The sequence below is a fragment of the Eptesicus fuscus genome, chromosome 17, assembly GCF_027574615.1.
Source record: "Eptesicus fuscus isolate TK198812 chromosome 17, DD_ASM_mEF_20220401, whole genome shotgun sequence".
In the NCBI taxonomy this organism is placed as follows: Eukaryota; Metazoa; Chordata; class Mammalia; order Chiroptera; family Vespertilionidae; genus Eptesicus; species Eptesicus fuscus.
Window position 1 is genome coordinate 5,609,965 of NC_072489.1, and position 23,474 is coordinate 5,633,438.

At 44.5% G+C, this 23,474-nt stretch overlaps 1 protein-coding gene and 1 pseudogene across 3 annotated transcripts in view; one reads left to right on the forward strand and one right to left on the reverse strand.

The window, feature by feature from the left end:
* The window catches only part of NCOA4 (nuclear receptor coactivator 4), a 28,212-nt gene extending 6,280 nt beyond the window's left edge, over positions 1-21,932 (reverse strand). For 2 of the 3 annotated variants that reach the window (XM_008149145.3, XM_028156856.2), the window contains exons 1-6: positions 21,853-21,932; positions 3,420-3,571; positions 1,833-1,973; positions 1,603-1,691; positions 675-783; positions 48-137 (exon numbers count right to left, since the gene is read on the reverse strand). In XM_008149145.3, coding sequence (XP_008147367.2) covers positions 48-137; positions 675-783; positions 1,603-1,691; positions 1,833-1,973; positions 3,420-3,557 — 567 coding nt within the window. In that variant the 5' untranslated portion in view covers positions 3,558-3,571; positions 21,853-21,932. Of the gene's footprint in view, positions 1-47; positions 138-674; positions 784-1,602; positions 1,692-1,832; positions 1,974-3,419; positions 3,572-12,023; positions 12,212-21,852 lie in introns of those variants that run through there. The other variant, XM_028156858.2, reaches the window with a different exon arrangement.
* Positions 8,225-16,149, forward strand: LOC129152086 (ADP-ribosylation factor 1-like; annotated as a pseudogene).
* Positions 21,933-23,474: the final 1,542 nt, after the last annotated feature.

Below are 23,474 nucleotides of genomic sequence, written 5' to 3' on the forward strand. Positions count from 1 at the left end.
ATTAGCCAAGTAATCACTCAGTTATCAGAAACAAAATTACATTTTACCTGCTCAAGCAATGGGATATATCCTCTTTTCTCCATGAAGGGCCCAATATTAGATGAGCTAGCATGAGCCATCAACTGCTCAGGAATTTGCTATAAAATAAAAGCAAAATAATCATGTTTATTAATGTTAACTTTCATACCAAAAAGTGAAATTGTAATTCCTAAATTTCAAAAGTACTAAGCAAAGCATTACCATTTCTATAAAATATTCTTTACACTAAATTCAATGATCTACAAAGTAGTTACCAAATCTGAGAAATCTCTTATTTACTACGTAACATCATACAAGAAATTTCACAATTGGTAGTATTACTACTTTTAACAAGACCCAAATGAGACCATGTTTGCTTCTTTATATCAAACACCATTCAAGCCATAAATTTTATAAGAAATATGTCAAAGGTTTTAATACCAGATGAATTCTTGAGATTATCCATGGGTCAATACCGCACCCAAGAACTACCAGCCTAATGCCCTGTCGTCTTAATCAGAATGTGAAATTTCTGAAGTTCACCAAATTCTCTAGAAAGCCAGTATCCAAATTAAAATGTGATGTTTTTAGTACCATGTGTGAGGCCACAGACCTGAGCAGCACACTATGAACCATCTGAGATCAGTATTACTCACTATGGTCTTGAGGGACCCAAACGTAGTGATGGCCTGGCGCAGAGCAGTTGTGTCCGCTTCAAAGAGTAGGACAGTCGAATCTTCAGGTTTGAGGGTCAAATTGCCCAGTCTGGAGAAAAAATAAAATAAAATCTGGCTATTTTTAAGAAATATCTATTTCAACTTCATCTAAAACAAAAGCCAAATTGTGAATTATCTGAAATGATGGTACTTTTCTAAGACTCTCAACCAAAGATAGATCACTTAACCATGCACCAAGTATAATATTAAATACTAGAGGCCCGGTGCACAAAATTCGTGCATGGGGGGTGTCTCTCAGTCCAGCCTGCACCCTCTCCAATCTGGGACCCCTCGAGGGATGTCCGACTGCCCATTTAGACCCAATCCCGGTAGGATAGGTCCTAAACGGGCAGTCGGACATCCCTCGCACAATCCAGGACTGCTGGCTCCCAACTGCTTGCCTGCCTGCCTTCCTGATTGCCCCTAACCACTTCTGCCTGCCAGCCTGATCACTCCCTAACCACTCCCCTGCCAGCCTGATTGATGCCTAACTGCTCCCCTGCCAGCCTGATTGCCTCTAACTGCCCTCCCCTGCAGGCCTGGTCACCCCTAACTGCCCTCCCTTGCAGGCTTGATCGCCCCCAACTGCCCTCCCTTGCAGGCCTGGTCCCTCCCAACTGCCCTCTCCTGCTGGCCATCTTGTGGTGGCCATCTTGTATCCACATGGGGGCAGCCATCTTGTGTTGGAGTGATGGTTAATTTGCATATTACTCTTTTATTAGATAGGATATAAAGCAAGATGATCTTATCACAGGAACAGAGAAGTCAAGTTAAATCCAACAGGTGCAATGAGTTACAAAAGTGACTTTTTTTTTAATACACCAAAGTCAAAGTGCCAAAAATCAAAACAAGCAAAGATAGTCTTTACCTCTCCAGGCACACGGACACTTGATTGGCTAGATCTTTGTTTTGGGTGCACTCCAGTTGATGAATAAGACAATTGAACTGGCCCAGTAACTGTAAGAAAAATGAAACCACCTTGCCACAATGATACAAAAAGGACCAAATGTATCCAAGTTAACAAATAGCACTTGAGATTAAACTTTTATCTGAACCCACAATACAGGAAAGACTTTCTCTAGAAACCAGCCACCTTACCCAGTAGAGCTGTTGGGCCTGCTGCTGAAGTGTCTCCTCTTTAAGCTGATAGATGAGATCTACCTGTTCATACAACCACACCTCCCGGCTTCGAAGGCATTCCAAGTGACGGCTTATGCAGCTGTGAATCTGGGCTTTGATCTAAGAAATACATACATATTAATATTAGCTTCACTATTGTTATAAGGCCAAAGTATTATTTCCCACTGAACAGTGAGGTTCTTAAACTTTTGGGAGTCACAAATCCTTTTGGCTATTCAATGACATCTCCCCAGAAAAATGCACATACTAAAATTTGTACATATAATTTCTGGGCTGTGTGCCCAAAGCCCCAAGGACCCATTTTAAGAATTCTAGCTAAAAAAGTATACCTAAGCTCTAAAATCCTCCCACAATACTAAGAGACCAGGCTAATTTTGGGTGTACTAAAATAATCAAGAGAAAATATAAGGATATGTCAGGTAATACTGATCCCCCTCAGTTTTTCATATAATTTGAAAACCTATAGTTTTATAAATTTACAAGTGTAATAAGACTATTGACTTAATAACTAGCCTTTATCTCTTTTCTCACCTTGCAAATGAGCAACCCATTGACGATGGTAGACCAATTTGATAAAGAGATGTGCCACTATATGTCAATAACCAGAGACCACTAGGATAGACAGTGTAAGTACAACTGTAAAGTAAATGTCTCTGGAAGCATAAACTGATTCAAATAGGGGAAAATATAAAATCCTAAGGAAAAACATCAAAACAGTTATAAATTATCAATGAGAACCCACATTTTTAAAAAACTATTTTAGCCCTAGCCAGTTTGGCTGAGTGGATAGAGTGCCAGTCTGCAGACTGAAGGGGCCCAGGTTCGATTCCGGTCAAGGGCACATGCTCAGGTTGTGGGCTCGATCCCCAGTAGGGGCCATGCAAGTGGCAGCCAATCAATGATTCTCTCTCACAATTGATGATTCTCATTCTCAATCTCTCTCTCGCTCGCTCTCTTCCTTCCTCTCTGAAATCAATAAATATATATTTTTTAAAAACTATTTTAAAACACATTTTTTTTCTGTATAATAAAGTATTTCAAAGTCATGTAATCCTACTTGGTCTGCCCACTCACCAAAAGAATACTATTAAGCCAATGGAACAAACATATTTCATTCTGGCTTACTCTGACGGTCATTTACAGAACCATGCCACCACCAAAACCATGCAATCAACAAGTTAAAAAATGGTAGGGGACAGGATCTTGTGCCATCCTTTATGCACCCAGGATACAGATGAACAATATACTGCTCATTCGTTTTTTGGGTTTTTGGGGGGTTTTTTATGGCAGTGCTTGGCACAGGGACCACAAAGAAGAGCGATCAAAAATGCATGCTGAACTAATTCTCTTGGCACAAAGTTTTCCCAACTCTTCTAACATCTGCTTTATTTCCCTTTGGAATTAAAGACGTCAACATTTCAGGCGACCATGGAAGGCATGGGGTGAAAACTTCTTGGTTGGCACTGAGAAGCCAACCCTTGGCCATGCTCTAAACATGCCTGTGCTAAGAGTCCAGACACAGCAAGAGAAAAGCACACATCATACCTCTCTCAAGTTATCTTTAATTTGCTGTTCAGCCCGGAGAACTCCACCAATAGCAAGCTCCAAGTCTCTCTGTGCATCACGACACCTCAAAAGGGGTTCTCTCTTACTGAAGCCATTCTGGTCCTGTGAGGTACTCATTCTGCTCACTGTTCCTTCAAAGAAAAATAGAACAATTCAAATTGCACCATCATTACAACAAGAAACCACCTTTCAATCCTCCCCGAAATGATCATTCCAACCAGCTCCCAGATACTAACTGCTTAGATTACTTCCAACACAGAACCTGGCACATAGCAAACTCTTCATATACATATACATATACATATATTTTTAATTGATTTCAGAGCAGGAGGGAGAGATAGAAACATCAATGATGAGAGAGAATCATTGATAGGCTGCTTCCTGCACAACCCCTACTGGGGATGGAGCCCACAATCCCAGCATGTGCCCTTGACCAGAATTGAACCTGGGATCCTTCAGTCCACAGGCTGATGCTCTATCCACTGAGGCTAGGGCCACAACAAACTCTTAATAAATAATCCCTCCTCTCCATGCCCACCACTATTGTGTTCCTGCCACAGAATTCTATGCATCTACTTTAGTGACACTTTACATGTGAACAGGTATTTCTGAAAAAAAATTTTCTGAATCAATAAGGCATACAGCCTCCAAAAGGTTCAAAGAATATTAGAGGGTACGTTTCTATTTATAACACACATGAAGTCAGACAGTTTAAGTCATGTGTTCTTGTTTTGCAGATTTAGAGGTGAAGACTTAAAGGTCTACAAGGATCCATAATTACAGTACTTTGAAAAAAAGCTGCAAAAAAAAAAAAAAAGCTTATAAACAGTTTAAAATATTGTATAGATCTGGCAAGTACCTAAATGTTTTGAGGACAGAATTTTAATTTATTCTCTTTTTATATATATATATATATCTTTTTTTTTAAAATGTATTTTATTGATATTTTACAGAGAGGAAGGGAGAGAGAGAGAGAGAGAGCTAGAAACATCGATGAGAGAGAAATATCGATCAGCTGCCTCCTGCACACCCCACACTGGGGATGTGCCCGCAACCAAGGTACATGCCCTTGATGGGAATTGAACCTGGGACCCCTCAGTCCGCAGGCCGACGCTCTATCCACTGAGCCAAACCGGTTTCGGCTATATATCTTTTTAAATTTAGGGACAACTTAGAGATGGCTTCATAGCTAGGAAGCTCTCAAGAATGTAAATCTAAAAAAAATAATTTCATAGGATTTTGACGTAAGGGAGGTTCTTACAGAGATTAGTGTAGCAAACTACAGAGAATTCTCTAATAAGCTTAGGTTTACAAGAGATAAGAAATAGCTGTGGAAAGAACAGCACATAACCAATGATGTATCAAACTGGGAGAGAAGAGAGTCCAAAATGCAATGAAGCAGAGCTTGACAGAGCCACGGGTTTCTATCCTAGATAGAGGTAGAATCAGATGTGTTTTTGTTTGTTTTGTTTTGTTTTTAATCCTTACCCGAGGATATTTTTCCATTGATTATTAGAGTGGAAGAGAGAGGGAAAGACAGAGAGAAATATCGACTGGTTGCCTCCTGCACGAGCCCTGACCAGGGCCTGGGCCAGGGAGGAGCCTGAAACCAAGGTACATGCATGCCCTTGACCAGAATTGAACCAGGGACCCTTCAGTCCACAGACCAACACTCTATCCACTGAGCCAAACTGGCTAGGGCCACAGATGGTTTTTAAACACTTAGAAAAGAAAGCAGTGATCACTGTAGCCAGCATAGGTTCACTAATCCCTAAGTTACTTCCTTCTTGGATAGTTTTACTAAACTGTCCAATGTAATGTTGTAGACCAAGCATGTCAAACTCACAGCCCACAACGAATATTTTTATGGCCCAGACAATACAACGGAATATAAGAAACGTTTTAATAAAAAGTTCCTAACTTAATTTTTACAATATCCTGTTATACATAACTAGAGGCCTGTTGCAGGAAGATTCCTGCAATAGGGCTTCCTGCTGTGGTCTCCACTGCCCCGCCTGCTTCCCTCCCTTCTCCCCCACCCCTCTTGCTTGCTTCTCCGAAGCTTCACTCCCATCTGCAGCGCTTGGCTTCTTTCTACACTGTCTTCAGTCTTCGCTTTGCACCTGGATATGCAAATCAACCGCCATCTTGGTTGGGTTAATTTGCATACTCGTCTTGATTATCTGGTGGGTGTGGCTTGTGGGTGTAGCGAAGGTACGGTCAATTTGCATGTTTCTCTTTTATTAGATAGGATTATTTTTTAAATATATTTTTATTTTTTTACAGAGAGGGATAGAGAGTTAGAAACATCGATGAGAGAGAAACATCAATCAGCTGCCTCCTGCACACCCCCTACTGGGGATGTACCCACAACCAAGGTACATGCCCTTGACCGGAACCAAACCTGGGACCCTTGAGTCTGCAGACCGATGCTCTATCCACTGAGCCAAACCAGTTAGGGCATACAAAATTATTAATAACGAACTACAACATGAGCTAATGACTAATTACTGTAATCGTGTTGCATTCATTTCCCTTACTCGCCTTATGCACAGGTACACCATTTCTCTCCACTAATACTAGAAGCAAATATTTTAGCAGCCAACTGCCATGTCATTAGTCTTGGACTCACTTGTCTGGTGTGCACAACAGGAAATATTTTGCTTTCAGAAAACAAGAAAAATAGGTTTATTTGCGTTATGCTTATTTATTTGTGCAGTTATTCAGTGTCTGGTAAGTTAATGTTCAAGAAAAAAATATTAATTTTATTAAAATGTTCTATTATTTTATGCTAATGATTACTCATTTATTTTAAGCCCTTTGTATTCAGCATGTCTCTATGGAAACAAACCTATGTTTCTATGAAAATGGAAGCTTTTTTTTTTTTTGCAGCCACATAAACTTATACCTTGTTTATTTGGCCCGTGTTAGCCTTTGAGTTTGACATGCTTGTTGTAGACACAACATAACTGGACAATAGTAAGACCTGTGGCAAGGTTGTATGCTATCTTTGTGGACAAAGTGAATATGGGCTAAATAGAAACACAATTAAATTAAATCATAATTTTTTTACACAGTACTCAAAGGATAATACACTAAAACCAGTCTGTAAAGTTTTCAGAGGTATGTACCTGTTTCCTCAATTGAACTTGAATCGGGGAAGAGTACAATATTTTAGGGGGGTGGGGGGGGGTATAAATTTTTAAAAGGATGAAGATTTTTAACTGAAAGTGAGCCCTACATGAGATAGCAGTGTGCTGGGTCTGAGGGGGAAGTAATCTACATACCACTTCACTGATTTCATCAAAAGTATAGTGTTGGTCACAGGAACATTTGTTCCATGTTTACTAGACTATATTTGAAATTTTTCGGAATAAAACACTTTAGAAAAAAGCATTTAGAAAAGGGAAAGAGACCTCAAAAGCATGAAAAATTTCTCTGGAAGGGAAGCTGTTTAACCTTGATAAGAGAAGTCTCTTCTCAAATATTTGGAGAAATGTCAAAGAGAAGAATTACACTTACTCAAAATAACCCAAAGTGGGGGGCGGAGTATTAATAGGAGACATTGGAGGCAATATATGAAAGAACTTCCCAACACTCCTGAAGGCAATGAGCTTTGAGAAGCCAGCTTCCAACAGAACAGCAGCCTACTCAATGCAGTCCATGGCATGGCTGACTGCTCCCCTGAAACAAAGGAACTCGGGCTTAAACTGCGTCTTCAGGCCTAGCTTTAGGGCCAAGTGGCTTAGGCCAGTGGTCGGCAAACTCATTAGTCAACAGAGCCAAATATCAACAGTACAACGATTGAAATTTCTTTTGAGAGCCAAATTTTTTAAACTTAAACTTCTTCTGACGCCACTTCTTCAAAATAGACTCGCCCAGGCCATGGTATTTTGTGGAAGAGCCACACTCAAGGGGCCAAAGAGCCGCATGTGGCTCACGAGCCACAGTTTGCCGACCACTGGGCTAGAGGAAAGGGACAAAAGTAGTGTAATCCCCACCCTCTGAAATAAAACAGTGAGAGGAAGAAGCCCAACAGGCTTCCTTTTGACCGTTCAGCAAAAGATTCACATTCAGGAACTACAGACTTCCTATAAGAAACTGAAAGGTACAGGAAACTTTCCAATGTCCCCTTGTTATTTTGTTGCCTCAATCTGAATCCCCAGGATTTGACAGGAATCCTTGAAATTTTTTCCAACCCTTGAAACACCAAGCTGTACCTACTTTGCCGCCCCTTCTTTTTTCATACTATAAGTTGCCCTGTTTTAAGTGTAGACGTTAGTGTACACTTGGCACATATTGTAGGGACTTTGAAAAGCCTGCCATAAGCCCAGTGAGAGAATGTATCACATGATCTCACTCATATGTGCAATCTAAAGAAAATAAACTGATAAACAAAACAGATCCAGAAATATAGAAATATGGAACAGACTGATGACTATCAGAGGGAAGGTGGGTGTGGGTGGGTGGGTGGGTGGGAAGCAATTAACCAACCCATGACACAGACAATAGGGTGAAGGCCTGGAGTGGGAGCAGGCTAAAAGAGGGGAGTGGGGGGGGGGGGGAAGGGTACAACTATATTACTTTCAACAATAAAGGTAAATTTAAAACCAAAAAAAAGAAAAAGCCTGCATAACACAAGTGAAATGTTGCCTCAGATCTGCATCACCACAAGTTGCTTCACTTTGCACTTAGGTTATATGCAAGGCATGTTTAGCCATCTTTCAAATGGATTAACCAAATTTCCCACTCTTAGGTCCTCAACATTTATGTGAAATGCCACAATGCCTGGTACAGTGTAAATTTTAATCCATAAAATTAAATTAAAATGTTGTTTCATGATGTCAAAAACCCCGAAGTTCTAGATCATATGGGAGACCAATTCAAATGCACAGAGTGCTGACTGTATTACTAGATCCCTAAAGTCTTCTCATTGAATCACAAACATTATACAACTGCCTAATAAGAGTAGACTATGGCAGAAGTACACAAGTTGGATTTTCCTTTTTATCACTTATGAACAGAAGGTAGGATGAGATTCAAAAGTTATAAAACTGATTTTTCCCCACATACTTAACAAGTTTTCAAATTAAAATGAGTGCTGTTCTTTAAAACAGTCATTTTCTTAGGCCTGGCCGGGTGGCTCAGTGGTTGAGGGTCGACCCATGAGCGAGGAGGTCATGGTTCAGATCCTGGTTGGGCCACATGCCGGGATTTCAGGCTTGATCCCCGTGAGGGGCTTGCGGGGCTTGGGGGGAGGGGACAATCAACGATTATCATCATTGATGTTTCTCTCTCTCTCTCCCTCTCCCTTCCTCTCTGAAATCAAGAAAAATATTTTTTAAAAAACAGTCATCTTCTTAGAACAAGGTCTTTAGAGCCCATTTGTCAGCTACTAAGAAAACCTGCTCCTTTTTTTAAATATGCTCTTATTGATTTTAGAGAAGGGAGAGAAACATCAATCGTCTGCCTCCTGCACTCCCTCCTCCCCTACACACACATACACACTGAGGATGAGCCTACAACCCAGGCATGTGCTCTGACTGGGAATCAAACCAACTTTTTGGTGCATGGGACGATGCTCATCCTACTGAGCCACACTGGCCAGGGCACCTGTTTCATTTCTTTATGGCCAGTCTCAGGGTGCTGTCCCTTCGCTGCCCTTGGCCCTGCCACTCCTCCTTCTAGGCAGTAGCTTCCACAGCCCAGATCACAAGATGGGAGCTGTGTAATGCTTGCCCTCTTGCACTGCAGGGAGGAAGAAGCCCTCTACACAGATGAACTCAAATCACAATGAGGTGAAGCCTCATTTGGTTTTGTGAAATGCCACATCCAAAGAGACTTGTTCGAGGTAACTAGTTCATATAACCTTTTTCAACAATTCACCATTTGTAGTGCCAATGAAGCAAGGGTAAACGTTAATAGATTACTCTGGGGTCGGACAAACCAGACTTCCAGCTTCATTTGCAAGCTTGAAACCCATGAAGCTACTTAATTTCTCTGGTGTCAATATCCCCTGGGGAAAAAAAATGGAGAAAATAACAGGCTACAAAGGGGTGTGGTAAAGTTAAAGTGAGACATTACCTGCTATAAACACTTAACCCAGCCCCTGCATACTGTACTTTTTAATACTGCATTTATTGCTATTACGTTTACCTGATCTGTGGAAACCTTAGGAACCTCCACCTTTGGACTACAGAAAGCAGCACCGACGATAGAACAGGCTTTGAAGTGAGGAGGCCCTGACTTATCATCATTTAGCCATTTATTAACTAAATAAGTTAATAAACTTATTTAGTCTAAACTAAGTATGCACACTTTTGACTGTTTTCTAACCTATAAAAAGACTGGACCAAATCAGCTCTAATTCTAAAATTCAAATCAATGAAAGACTACTAAAAAAGTCTTTTCATATTCACCTTTATAATCCAAACTACAGCCCGACCACCACCTTCCAAAGAGGATTGCCTTAAACAGATATTTTTTCGAGACAGAGTTAAAAGTTTAAGTGCTTTCTAAAACATCCCTGCCTCTAGGATCTTGTCCTAAGTTTTGGGGGAGGGAAAAGAGGGAGAAGCACACATACCCTACAAACAAGAGAGGATTTCCACTAACTATATATGCCCTATTTGCACAATGCTTTGCACAAATCTACTTATCAAGTCCGAAGATCAGGGAACCAAACTTGAGCAACTAACCACAAATGAAGCTGAGTCATTATCTTATGGTTTAACCATAAAATTTCCAGTTATGACCCACGTGTAACTGACACAAACCACAATTTGAAGTTGGAAAAAACGTTGCCATCTCTTTAGTACACGACTGTCACTTTATAGATGAAGCCACAAAGGCCCAGGGAGTTTAAATGAGCTATTGGAAGGGCCACAGCCATGAAGGGGAAATATGGTTTCTTAAGGTCTAGTCCTAGATTCTCTCTGACCAGCTTGTTCTTTCTTTAGTGTATTATCACCCAAAAGTTATTTTTATTTACCAACACTAAAATTTAAAATTAACATTCCAAAAACACATTCCAATTACCATTCATATAATAACATCTGGATTACTACTGGAATACTTCCATTAAGATTCTCAGTCCATTTTCATAGCCCTCAATAAATTATGACAATTTTCAGAGCCTTCTTCCTTAAATAATGCTAACAGAATAAACAGTGCCTTTGCATGTCAGAATGATCAAAACATGCCAAACACCAGAGCCCAGTGTGAAGGACAAGAGCCCTGGGTTCTGATCCCACATCGGTACCACCACCACGCGGAGTTCCCTCTGTCTGTCTGAAGGAAGGCGTGGAAGGATCATCTCCAACTGCAGCTTCCAGCTGTTTGTTTTCCCACCTATTCCTCTTCTCAAAAAAATGAAAAAGATGTCCACTTTTTATTTCCCTGGCATCTGAATCATTGCTAGAAGCCCAACCCCTTAAAACATAATCCACAAGATACCTATTGTTCTATGGATTACTAAATTCAATAAACTAACTGCCAATCTGATTACCTTTGATGAAGCTATATATAAAAAAGGGTGGGCAAAAGTAGGTTTTTCAGTTGTGAGTACCCAAAAGTTTATTCTTGTACTATTATCTATTAATTATCGTATTACTTATTTGTATTACAACTGTAAATCTACTTTTGCCCACCATGTATTTGACCATAGATACAAATTTTCAGGAAAAAAAATATAAAACAGTAATAATCCACATAAAATTTTTACCTTGAGACATTTATTTCACACGTTCCTTCAGTGAAAAAAATAAAGTTAAAGGTTGTGTTTTATATCACATTCATTAACTCAAGAGTTATATGTATCTTATTTTAGGCCCAACCCAGTTTTCTTTTTAATATTTATTTTTTTAGAGATTGATTCTATTTTTTAGCCCCAACCCACTTTTAAATATATATATATAATTTTATTTTTTTATTTTTTACTGATTTCAGAGAGGAAGGGAGAGGGAAAGAGAGATAGAAACATCAATGATGAGAGAGAATCAATGACTGAGCCCACAACCTCAGCATGTGCCCTGACCAGGAATCCAACCATGACCTCCAAGCACTGAGCCAGGCTGGCGGCCCCAGTCCACTTTATTAAGACAAGTTGTTCCTGAAATTCAGGATCTGATTCCCAGTAACTTCTTAAAACCACGCAAATGAAAGTTAATGCCTTAAACAAAAATAAATTCACAAGAGCATATTTTAAGGTTAACACTTCCGAGGTTACTGAACTCAGATTTGTCTACCTTTATACAATTATGAGCAATCAACCCCAGCTAATCAACTTTTGGGAACATTAACTGAAAACTGACCACAAAATTGATTTTTACCATCCAATGCCAAGGCTTATCTAGTTCAAAAGCAACAGTTACTCAAGCGACTTGCCAGGTTCCCCAATACTTTCTAAGAGCCAGTCTCCCTATGAAGCCCTCGGTTCCAAGCAGACTCGGTCACCGCTCAGCACGCAGCGCAGCCTGGGCGCCAAGTCCCCCTTCCCCCTCCCCCGTCTCTCTCCCCTCGCAACCAGGCCGGAGGCCAGTCGGCCACAGGGGTCCTGCTGCGATCCTGAGCCGCCAAACATACCTGAAGACCAGGGGCCCCAGGAGCTGCCAGGAGCTGCCAGGAGAGCCGGAGGCTGCTTTATCCAGGACCTGGGTAAGGAAGGTCCCCGCCCATGGATTACACCACGCCCCGCTGACTGATGGGAGGTGCAAAACAGTGTGGGGGCGGAAGCTCCGCCCACACAGGCCGCCCACTCCGAAGGGCCTCCCCCTCCCCCCAGCCTCCAGCGAGGTTATGGTGTGGCTGCAGCAACGCCCGGGCTAGGCATCTCCATCTCTGGCCACTCCTTGGGGCAAAGCCAGTTCCAAGAGCCCCGGCGCCTGGGGCTCCCCCTCCAGCCTCTCCTGCGTGTCTGTGTCTGTGGCAGTGAGTTAACAGGTCAGCAGAACAAGGAGGGCGGGCTAGGTAGAAAGCCCTGGGTGCCTAGCAAAGGACAATGGTAGGGTGGGACCTTGCCCCCAGGGTGACCTTTCCGCCCCTAGCATATCACGGGTCATGCAGTTAGGACCACTGGCCTTTCCTCCCTAGAGATAACTTCTAGGCCTCAGTTAACTCCAGGCCCAGAGAAGCACCAAAACCAGACAAGCGACACCAAGGCTGAGCTCATGACCAGCTGCATGAGATAATGACCCCCAGCCCTGGCACCCACCAATCAATCAGTGGAGACCTAGACCCTGAAAGGACACACCTATTAAGATCTTACCCTGAGATGGGACCTCCCCTTAAATCTCTACCCTTAAAACCCTTAGAAAGGAAGACCCAGTGCCTCTCCCTCCCAGGAGCAGCTGGCCCCTTTCCCTCCCCCCCTCACTCCTCCCCCAGGCCCCTGGCCATTACCGTCCTCACTCTCAAGCTCCAAAGGCCCTTCCTTACCTCTATAACTTGTTTCCTAAGCCCATTTCTTCTACAAATTACTTCTTCCACCTCTTTTCCAAATAAATGTTCTCTTATAGTTTGAGTCATGGCTCTGAATTCTTGCCTAGCCAGGTCCAACACCTGGTGCCGTTCCACCGCCCACAACTTATCCACCCAACCCTCCATTCGCCAAATTGTCAAGACATCTATGATTTAAGGATTTTGCTGCTAATCACTACAGAGAAATAACAAACTTTGGGGTAAGTCAGAGGCTTCCCGAGTTATTATTAGAATGTTCCTGGTCAATAGCTTAAGATCCTCTCTGAGATTGTAACAGTCAGTTAGGGTCAAAAATAGAATATTTGGGGACTAGCTATGGTTATGGGAAATATTAATAATGCTCGGTTAACCACGATTGCCTTGTGTTGGTTAAAGAAAGGACATTCTAACCTGGCTAGGAGTTGTTTGTCTCTGGGACCTGGGAGTCAACCTTGGAATGTGGTCCAGTCTTATTCAAGAACTGACTGTTATCATAGAAAGATTAACAACCTTGTAGCCCAAACAATGGAGTCCCACCCCAGCCCACACTGCCTACTTCTCCATGCAATCGCTGTCCTTCCTATATAAGCAGCAGCTTATGGGGGGACACAGAGCAGACTTTTGTGGATGACCTGCTGCTCTCATACTGGCGGCAGTATTGGAATAAACACTCATATGTGATTCAACCCTGTCTCTGCTTAACTGGCTCAAGTAGTGACAGGCAGTGCGGACCACTAATTGTCCGGTTAGAAGCCCAGCTGGGGGTTCAGCCCCCAGTTTGTTTCAGGCTCTCAGACACCTCCTCACATCTCTGACACACTTGTACCTGTAATTCCTCCCTCCCCACCACTACACACACACACACTCCCACAGGCCTCAGTCCAGTGCTGCTTTAACACTCATGGATGCTTTTCACTGAACAAAAGTTGACTGAGCACCTTCCAGATGCCAAGCACTATTCTAGGTGCTGTGACTACAGAAGTGAAATTGAGAGTACTATACAATACACAGTCGGTACAAAACCTGGCTCCACTTAGATGCTGTCTAACCTTAGGCAAGTCACAACCAATATCCCATAGATCCCCCATCAGGCGTGTCTCTTTCTCTTTTCCTCCCTTCCTACCTCCCCCACTTCCTCTCTTTCTAAAAGTCAATAAAAACATCCTCCAGTGAAGATTTTTTTAAAAAGGAAGGGGTACACTAAAGGCCATCATCCTCAATTAAGCATCCCTCAGATGAACGAAATTTGTGATTCCGTTCATCTGAGGGATGAGATGCACACAGTTTCTTGGATCCCATTTCAGGCATTCAGTACCAAAAATAATGAGAAAACAATTCTTTAATTCAAAGTACTTTCACTGGATAACATTTTGTTAAGATACAAGAAAAAAAAACCTAGACATACCACTGAATGATGAAAAGTTAAAATTTTATGGCCCTTTGTACTTTCAGTCAATGACTAGAAAGGAGTAATTTTTCAGTCTTTCTATACTAATCAAAGGGTAATATGCTAATTAGACTGGACATCCTTCAGGACAAAGCCATGGTGGCAGGGGGCCAAGGCAGAGGCGGTTAGGGGGGACCAGGTCAGCTGGGGAGGGCAGTTAGGGGCAACCAGACCAGCAGGGGAGGGCAGTTAGGGGCAACTAGGCAGGCAGGCAGAGTGGTTAGGGGCGATCAGGCAAGCAGGTTAGTGGTTAGGAGCCAGCAGCCCCAGATTGTGAGAGAGATGTCCAAAGGCCGGTTTGGGCCTAAACCAGCCTTTGGACATCCCCTGAGGGGTCCTGGAATGGAGAGGGTGCAAGCCAGGCTGAGGGTGTTCCCCCCCACCCCCGTGCATGAATTTCGTGCACTGGGCCTCTAGTCCTATATAATAAAAGCCTAATGTGCTAAGTGCCCAGTTGATTGTTCAACCAATCAAAGCATAATATGCTAATGATATGCTAAGTCCGCTTAAACGTTCGCTATGACGTGCACTGACCACCAGGGGACAGAAGCTAGGACCGGTAGATTAGCTTGCTGCTGGGATCTGGCTGATCAGGACTGAGCAACATGGGCCGGACACGCCCTGGAGCCCTCCTGCAGTCCCTCCCCAGCTGGCCAACTTCCCACATCCCTCCCTGGCCCCAATCGTGCACCAGTGGTGTTGGCCTGGCCTGCACCTTCTCGCAATCCGGGACCCTGCGGGGGGTGTCAGAGAGCCGGTTTCAGCAGATCCCGCAGGCCAAGCCGAGGGACCTGACTGGTGCATGGGCCTCTAGTTAAAATATAACTGATGCCGGTGGGAGTGAAACCAACACCTGGCTCAGAGTAGCAGCAGCACCACAGCTGCTGAGGGCTTCTCTGGCAGGTCTCTCTCCCTCCGGTCTACAGCACGGGGAGTATCTTTGTGAAACTCTTCAAGGGTCTTTTTGGCAAAAAAGAAATGCACATTCACATGGCGGGCCTAGACCAGTGATGGGCAACCTTTTGAGCTTGGTGTGTCAAACTTCGCCAAAAAACTAAGCATAACTCAGGTAGTATGTCACTTTGAGGAAAAAACTCCAAGACTCTAGTCGCAAATGTTTCATCCTCAGGAACAGCAAATGTTTCATCCTCGCCATGTGGCCGCATGTCATCAGAAATGGCTACGCGTGTCAGTGCTGACACACGTGTCATAGGTTTGCCATCACTGGCCTAGATGCTGTGGGAAAGACCACCATCCTGTACAAACTGAAGCTGGGTGAGATCGTGACCACCATCCGCACCATAGGTTTCAACATGGAGAATATGGAGTATAAGAACATCAGCTTCACTGTGTGGGACGTGGGTGGCCAGGACAAGATCAGCCTCTGTGGTGCCACTACTTCCAAAACACACAAGGTCTCATCTTTGTGGTTGACAGCAACGACCGAGCGTGTGAACGAGGCTCGAGAGGAACTTATGATGACGCTGGCAGAGGATGAGCTCAGGGATGCTGTCCTGCTTGTGTTCACAAACAAGCAGGACCTCCCCAATGCCATGAACGCAGCTGAGATCACGGACAAGCTGGGCCTCCACTCTCTGCGCCACAGGAACTGGTACATTCAGGCTACCTGTGCCACCAGTGGGGACAGGCTCTATGAGGGACTGGACTGGCTGTCCAATCAGCTCCGGAACCAGAAGTGAGCCGAACTCCTCTCTCCCTCTCACTCCCTCCTTCATCCTTGCTTTCCTCTCATGTGGCAGATGTGCCCTTGTGGTGTGAGTGCCAGAAGCTGTCTCCATGGTCGATCCCAGTATGCTTCATCATGCTGAACATTGTTGGAAGCCGCCCATTGTCTTCACTAGCAGAGAGGTGTGGACAAGGAACCCGGAAGGCTGGAGACCTTGAGCTCTGAAAGGTCAGAGCTATGGCACCCACTGTTTAGTGGATACATTGGTAGCTGAAGCAACTTCTACCTTTTAGTCTGATGTAAATCCTTGCTGATAGGCTATCAGGGAGCTATTACTGGAATTGCCTGCCTAAGAGCTATTTGTGGATCCCAAATCTGAATAAAAGGGATTGAAAGGCCAGAGCAGAGCGGAGTCCTTCCTCTTGAGCTGGGCTCCCACCTGGCCCCCAATATTTCCAAATTAATACTTTCTAGTCTCTTTCATTTGCGTGCGGCCTCCTCCAGAACCCGAACCCTGAACCTGAACCCTGAACCACGCGGGACGTGGGGGGAGTATACTACAGTACATGTGCAAACACTGCCTGCAACCGGATTTTTATTTAATGTAAATAGTTCTTGTTTCCAATGAGGCAGTTTCTGGTACTCCTATGCAATATTACTCAGCTTTTGTTATTGTTAAAAAAAATAATAATCAACCCACTGTTTAGTACTGAGAAGGGATTTTAGGCACCCGGGGCGGGGCCTCTAGTAGTTTCTGTGAGATCACCTCAACGCTCCTCCTCTGGGCTTTAAATCTGTGTTGAGATCCATTTTGGTGGTTGGTTTTTAACCCAAACTCGGTGCATTTTTTATAATATAAATACAAGGTAAGGAGACACTTTAACACAGAGAAGGGAGAAATGTGCCTAGGGTAGGTTCTGCAGTAACAGCTTGAGTCCGTCTGCCTGTAGTCTGTCTCCCATCTGCAGCGTGCAGTGGGCAGAACCAGCCACAATACATTCTGCATGGTCACTTACGGTCCCTTATTGGCTTTGTCTCGCTGGGTCATCTGCATCCCATAGCGTTTGTGCTTGTACCTGTGCTTACACCACTGCCCATAGGGGTGGGCTGGGGGCTGCAGCCACCACTCAGACCTCTTAGAGGGACCCAGCCTTCCCTTCGGTCAGTGTGGGTCAGCGTAGGTGCTTTGGTGGGACCACTCTGGCCGGAACAAGAGACCCCCCATGGTCCCTACACACATTCACTTGCTCCAGGTTGTCTGGGTCTCACCAGTAGGAACACAGACAGGTGACCGGTCATCTTAGAGCCTAGCTCCTGAGGGGCCCCGTCCACATGTGCTTTCACTCCCTCAGCATGCAAGCATCAGATTGACATCAAAACAACAACCTCTACTTTTTTCTTTTGTATTTTGATAAAACACTGAAGGAACTAGAGCTGTTAAAATTTATCCTGGGGAAAACCTCAGGACTGGTTTATCTGGTGTCGTGGAACCTCTGCTTTCAATACACAATTAGTAATCAACTGTTTTGTATACTTGTTTTCAGTTTTCATTTCGACAAACAAGCCCTGTAATTATAGTTATTAGAATAAAATCTCTTAACTAAAAAATATATATTTTATATATATACATATGTGTGTGTGTATATATGTATATATACACATACAGATACATGTATGTGTGTGTGTGTGTGTGTGTATATATATATATATATATATATATATATATATATAAAACACTGATGCCAAAAACTTTCATCTCTCTTTTATGTGCCCTACAAAATGGTCCCAATGTTGACCATCACCTACATAACCAGTGGTCTCTATGCCCTTTCTAAAAGATCCTGACCAAAGCTTCACTAAATGATCAGCTCTCCCTTATTTGAAATACCAGAGTTAACAATTACCGAGTCAGTGTCTATTCTGTCAGCTTATGCCAGCTTTACTGTTACTACAAAAATCTATTATAAAATTTTTGGATTCTATAAAGGAAAAATTCATAAAGCAGTTTAGTTCTCTTCTGCTTCAAGATTTTTATGCTGTCTCATTTCCTAGCAGATCAGCTCATCTAAAGAGAGCATCTATATATATAAAAGCCTAAGCAACCCTTAAGACAGAATGACTGGAACGACCCGAACAACCAGTTGCTATGACGCACACTGACCACCAGGGGGCAGACATTCAATGCAGGAGCTGCCTCCAGCCTGCAGGCCCGGATCGCTGATGGGGCCTGCCAGCCAATCTCCTGGTCTCTCCTCCCAGCTAGCAGGTCCCAATCACCTAATCGGGGCCAGGCCCCGGGCTGGGATGGGGAACTGGGGGGTGGTGGCGGACACTGGCGGCAAGGGAAGGAGGAGGCAGGGAGGAGAGGAACCTGATCGGCCCTGATCGCTGGCCAGGCCTAGGGACCCCATCTGTGCACGAATTTCCAATGGCTTCACACTTGCCTACAGGATAAAGTACAAATTTCTTATAAAGGCAATATAATTCTCTATTTTCTGGCTTCAGCCTGACTCTCCTGCAGTCTCCCCAGAGCAGCCCCCACACCATGATCTGGCAGACAGCTTGTTCCATGCACAGTCCAGGCTAGTTAACCTTTCCAGCTTGGCTCTCCTATTCTCTCTGCCAGCAATTCCTCAATTGCTTTGGCCAACAGAGTTAGCTGATGCTTCCTCTGTACAGATGTACAGCATGATACCTGTAACACGTTACCTTTACTGTTACATTGGATAATGTCTGCCTCCTTAGCCTGAGAGCTCTCCAAGAAAAGGGACGATGTCTTATTTGGCTTTGTATACCCTAATGCTGAACAGACAGCCTGGTATCAGTACCTTGGCATTACCAACTCCCTCACATTCTATGTGCACTATTGATTTGACAGAAAGAGAATAGTGTCCCTGGAGTTGTGAAATGCTGTGGCCCTAAACTCAACAGAGGCTTAATACATGTTTGCCAAGTGGATGGATGAATAAATGATAAACAAATGCTTAAATTCAGACCAGCTACAATAAATATGGTATAGTTCTGCTTTAAGATATCAACTTGGTCGTCCTCTAAAACTTTCATTAGTTCAGAAAGGTTTTTCAGAAGTGGAAATGTTTCTATTACTTTTAGTTTGCTTTCAAACAAGAGAAAACAGACAAGGGTATTGCCACTGAAACCAGGATTCTAGGACAAACACTGAGATAAAGTGTCTTTTCCGAAGCCAGACCCGTCAAAGCTCAGCTAAACAGATCCACAAGCACCAGCAGGTTTGTCAGTTAAAGGGGAAACATTACTGTATTTACAGCCAACTCCAGATCTTTTTCTCAGATTTTACAGTGCCAAACATGCCAGCTGACATCACAGAAGTTTTGGTAGGCTTTCAGAACTGGGGCTGTGCCTTAACTTCAACTTGAAACTTCTTACCATAATACAGTCAAGGATAAGAAAACATGTTATTTATCTATCATCATAGTAATAATACTATTTTATTCCTGATTTTATATGGTAAACATCTTGTGGTTTTTCCCACATAAGTAAACAAGTGATACAATATTTTCCTTCCTCCCTATGCCAAAATAAAACTCAAAACTGTATATACCCAAGATTATGTTCTCATGAAATCTGTAATTATTCAAGTATTAAAAGACTCAACTTCTTATCTATGACCAAACAAAGAAGCAAAAAGTTTTAACCTGTTTTGTCAGTTATTCACTCCTTCACTGAACCAAATTGTTAAATTTAGTTAAGATTTTATGTATTCATTCAACAAATATTTACTGAGTGGCCTAAGCTGACATATACAGTGATAGACCGTGAGGACATAAAGGTGAACTTGCCATCTAAAGGAGAATTTGTGTAAAACTAAGCAGAAAATACTAATTCTATGAAACAAGAGGCAGATTTAAAAGTCCATCAGCAGCAATAAGTGGCTCTGAACGTCTTCCTTACACTTACTCTCTGAGGAAAATTATTATAAAACACTAGTCAATAGGCTCTCAGATGGTGGGAAGGATATGTGTCAAAATATCCTGTGCCATTTTATGAAGCCCTGACACAGGTTCCTGAGATTGTGGCATCCCCTCCCAGCTTGAAAATCACATCTTCCTTTCCTTACACTGCTCCCCATGCGTCTCCACTTTGGAAATATCTGTTTGTCCAAAATTAACTATGTAATTGAAAAGGTTTATTTAGACACAAAATATAATAAAACTTTAGACTGCTAGGATTTTTCCATAGGGACCCAAAGAACAAAAGTTCCACAGAAGAGGGGGAAGGAGAAAGAAAATAGAAGAAATGTTTCCGTGCTAGACTTTACAAACATCATCTCACTTAATTATCTTAACAAATCTGCAAGCTAGCAAACCTTGGGAAGTGCAAACCAAGTTACTTGCCTAAGCCACAGGTACATGCACCCCGCCCCCACCGCCATGGAAGCATCTGGTCAAGTCTTCCTCAAAGGGTCGATGTTCTTTAAAATTCAGAAATGTCACACTAGGATCGCAATGCTGAAATGAGCCAACTATGATTACCTGCCCATCCTCCCCCAACCGTATTTCCTAATTACAAGTGGGCGGTGCAGCCATGCAGCGGTGAGCCTCACCGGGCCGGGAGGAGGAAGCGGCCTAAGACGGAGGCGGAAAAAGCTCTGCCGTCAGACACAGCCTCGCACTGACTTCTGCCCGTCTAGACCACACCACCCGTTACGTCACACGGCAAGGGGGCTACTTACTATTGTTGTCCCTGTCACAAGAATGTAGTTCCATGAAAACTAGGGCTGTGTCTATTTTTTCACTGCTATATTCTCAACACCTTGAACATATGGGCACTGAATAAATGACTGCTGTGGAATGAAATCAATGAATGAGCAAGCCTCGCTCTACTCATCTGTACGGAGATAACGGAGATAACCCCTCGGGACTGTGGGGAGAATTATACGAGGCCGTAAGTAATGCTGTGCTGCCACACAAAGGGCCGAAAAATAGAGTCTTCTTCACGTTTCCACCCAACAGGCTAGGAATTCGTGTATCCTGGCCATTCTCTGGAAAATGGGCCTCTCCTCCCCCAAGAGACGACGGCAGAGAACGAGCAAAATACACCCCGTAGTCAACGCGAGGGCGGGGGCGGGAGCCAGGCCGGCAACGAGGAGGGGGCCTGGCGGTTAGGGAGGGCAGGAGGGAGGGGGCCGGGAGGGCAGGGAGAGGAGGGGGGAGGGGGCCAGGCGGGCAGGGAGGTGGGAGGGAGCCGGGAAGGCAGGGAGAGCAAGGGGGGAGGGGGCCTGGCGGGCAGGGGGGAGGGGCCGGGAGGGCTGGGGGGAGGGGGCCAGGCGGGCAGGGAGGGCCGGGAGGGCAGGGGGGAGGGGGCCGGAAGGGCAGGGGGGAAGGAGCCGGGAGGGCAGGGAGAGGAGGGGGCCTGGCGGGCAGGGAGGGCAGGGGGGAGGGGGCCTAGCGAGCAGGGAGGGCAGCGGGGAGGGGGCCTGGCGGGCAGGGAGGGCAGCGGGGAGGGGGCCTGGCGGGCAGAGAGGGCAGCGGGGAGGGGGCCGGGAGGGCAGGGGGAGGGGGCCTGGCGGGCAGAGAGGGCAGGGGAGAAAGGGCCTAGCGGGCAGGGGGTAGGAGGCCTGGCGGGCAGCGAGGGCAGCGGGGAGGGTGCCTGGCGGGCAGGGGGTAGGAGGTCTGGCGGGCAGAGAGGGCAGCGGGGAGGGGGCCGGGAGGGCAAGGGAGAGGGCGTCGGGCCGGCGTGTCGCAGGCCGGGGAGAAGCAGGCAGGCCCGGGCCAGCGTGTCGAGGAAGAGGCCGGCCCCTCAGGAGAAGGCGCACCCGCCCTTCCCGACACTCGGGTTCTTACCGACTACAGACGTAACTCCGGACGATCCGAGGGGACCTTCGGTGCAGAGACACCACCTGACACAAGCTGAGGGCCGAAAGGCAGAGTTCTCGCGATATCACAACCTTCCTTTCACGTCTCTCGCCGCACATCTGACAGTCTCGCGAGAGCTCTAGTCGGGTCAGTCCCAAGCCCTCGTCTGCCCTCCAGAGGGCGCAGAGCGCAGGCGCACAATCTTGCCTGTTCTCTAGGTCACAGTCCTTTCGCCCTCCCTGAATAAATCAGATCAAATGAAACAAACATCTGTTGAAGGCACACGGTGTACCGAGTAATATCCTGAGTGACCTTGTCACATCAGATGTCCTCAAAGGTGGATATTATTTAGCCTTAGCGTCCAGATACGATAAATGTCAGAAGACATAAAAGGACAAACACTGTATGATTCCACTTATATGAGGTACCTAGAGTAGCCAAATTTGTAGAGACAGAAAATAGCCTGCCACAGGCTTGGGAAAGGTGAATTATTGTTTAATGGGTACAAACTTTCGTTTGGGATGATGGGAAGCTCTGCAGTTTGGGATGGCAGTGACTGCACAGCAATGTGAATGTACTTAACACCACTCACCTGTGCACTTAACAATGGTTAAAATGGTAAGTTTTATGTTATGTATATTGTGCCACAATTTTTTAATTCAGTAAATAAATGTTAGAGCCACATTCCAAGCCACATCATCTGCCGACAAAGCATATATTTGTTTGCACTGTGTCTCACCAGTTTTCTACCCTCCACAGCCCACCACTCTGTACATCCCCTCACAATCTGCCCAGTGTGGCATTACCCACATTGGAATTTTTGTTTGTTTACGTATTTATGACCAGATGTTAAAATAGGAATCCTTCTGTCTCTGTTTTGACAGATGACCCCAATTCTAGTTGCTAACTGTGCCCCACCTTTCCCAGAAAGAGGAAGGGCTATTTAAGTAGAATTTACAAAGGAGATGAGCATGATAGGGTTTTTTGGATCCCACCCAAGAGTGCGTCCTACAAGGAGCAAGGCAATCTCAGCCAAAAGCAACAGGAAACAGATTCATATGCAGAAGCTCAGAAGGCATCGTCACCGTCTTTCAGTGGAAGGGGGGCTGTGGAGGAGAAGGAGCACTAGAGAATGTCAGAGAGCCCCTCGAGGAGGTACTCACCCTAAGCACTGCCACAAGCCCAGGGAATCCAGACTGCACCACACCCTTAACTCACCCCTCCCCCATCTCCTTTTCAATTCAGATGCAGGTTAACTAAAAGTAACCAAAGCACTTTTTTAAAATTACTATCTTATGGAAGTCCCCCAAAAACTAAGGGGTCTGCCCAGGTTTGCTCAATAGTCCAATAACATGTTTGAAGAGCTAGGATTAGGGTTCAGAGGAGAAATAAAGTTCTTTACCAATTGTCCACGGATTGTTCAACAGAGGACTGATTGCTTGCTTATGATCTGTCACGTTCACACACAGAGGACTCCCAGGAAAGCAGGGACCTGGTGTCTCTGGTTCACTGCTGTATCCCTGGCCCCTAGCACTGCCTGGCCTAGGCACTTAATAAAGACCTGTTGAGTGAACGAATGTTCTCTAACACAGAAGCAAGAGATGATCAAT